Raw genomic sequence first — 1,354 nt, forward strand, 5'->3', positions numbered from 1 at the left:
GAGCCAGGCTGGGACAGCCCCCCAACCCCCAGCATCCTGCGGTTCCTCTGCGGTGCTGCAGCCCATGGGTGCTGGGACCCTGTTTTCAGACTGGGGGTCACTTTGGGCTCCACAGGTAATTTCAGAGGGGTCTGCAGCAGATGATGGGGAGAGGCGAGTGCTGGCAGCACAGGCAGCTTTCAGAAGGCACAGTGTAGCCATAGGACTCCTGGGGTCCATACCCCAGAAAAAGGGTGGAAACCACTGCAGGGATTGATGACAGTCCCAAACAACCCTCCTCCATGCCCCCCAAAACCTCTTGCCACGTCCCTCTGGGCACCCAGTGAGCCGGGATGCTTGTGCACAGCACCAGCCTGAGGCAGAGAAGCAAACGGACACGGTGAGGGGCAGGGAGGAGAGCAAAGCGCCACCGACCGCGGGTGGGGGGCCCGGGGCAGCACCCCGCAGCGGGGGGAGAGCGGGCTGGCGGCCGTGGCTCTCTCTGCCCCTTCCCCTCCACACTTCCTCCTCAGGGGCAGGTGCAGAAGTTTGTCAACAAACCCGAAACCGCGCTGCTCCCGAGTTCCCTCTCCCTGCTCGGCGTGGGCGCACGAGGAGGCTCTGAAAGGAGAAGGGTTTCGCTCCAGCTGCTGTCCCCCTCCCGTGACCCCCGTCTGGGCACGGCTTCTTCCACAAGGACTTCCCCTGCCCCAGTAACCGCTTCTTTCTCATGGCTTTCTAATCCTCCAAAACTCACTGTACGCACACGGGCTTCTGCTCCTTCCCCTTGCAGATCATTTCTCTCTGCGACATCATGTTGCTGATGGAAATAAAAGAGAGCAAGAACCAGACCTGTCCCCTCCTGGTGGAGAAGCTTGCCAGGTAGGGTGGCCACGGGCAAGTAGGCAAATATTGGGCAAGATGCTCGGTGAGAGCCCGTGCTCTGCTCTGCACCACCCTACCGGGGTGACAGATCAGGGTCCGGGCTCTGTCCCAGCCGCCGCAGGAGGACCAGCCTCTGGCAGCATCGCTGAAGACCAGGAGCAAAGCCAGCTCCAGACCACTGCAGGACACATATTATAAGATAAAAATAACCAAGTTAGATTCAATTTGTTAAAGATGAATTCTCAAAGGAAAGCAGGAGGGAGGGAAAGGCGCTGTCCTGGCGAGCAGCGGGCTGCAGCGGGGTCAGGACCAGCGTTAGGTCGGGGACTGCCTGCCTGGGCTGGTGGTCCAGAGGGGCTGGAACAGCAGGGGGTTGGAACTAGGTGATCTCTAAGGTCCTTTCCAACCCTAACCACTCCATGATCCTATAAAGAGCAGCCTGCGCCTGGCTGAGTGCGAGACCCAGCTCAGAGGGACAGGGGCTGCGACG

At 60.3% G+C, this 1,354-nt stretch overlaps 1 protein-coding gene across 1 annotated transcript in view; it reads left to right on the forward strand.

The window, feature by feature from the left end:
- DNASE1L3 (deoxyribonuclease I-like 3) overlaps nucleotides 1-1,354 on the forward strand; it is a 5,673-nt gene that overhangs the window by 1,051 nt on the left and 3,268 nt on the right. Inside the window, exon 2 of the mRNA XM_010074592.1 lies at nucleotides 773-861. Within this exon, the coding sequence (XP_010072894.1) occupies nucleotides 773-861 (89 nt within the window). The remainder of the gene's footprint in view (nucleotides 1-772; nucleotides 862-1,354) is intronic.

The sequence above is a fragment of the Pterocles gutturalis genome, unplaced genomic scaffold, assembly GCF_000699245.1.
Source record: "Pterocles gutturalis isolate BGI_N339 unplaced genomic scaffold, ASM69924v1 scaffold28992, whole genome shotgun sequence".
Taxonomy (NCBI): Eukaryota; Metazoa; Chordata; class Aves; order Pterocliformes; family Pteroclidae; genus Pterocles; species Pterocles gutturalis.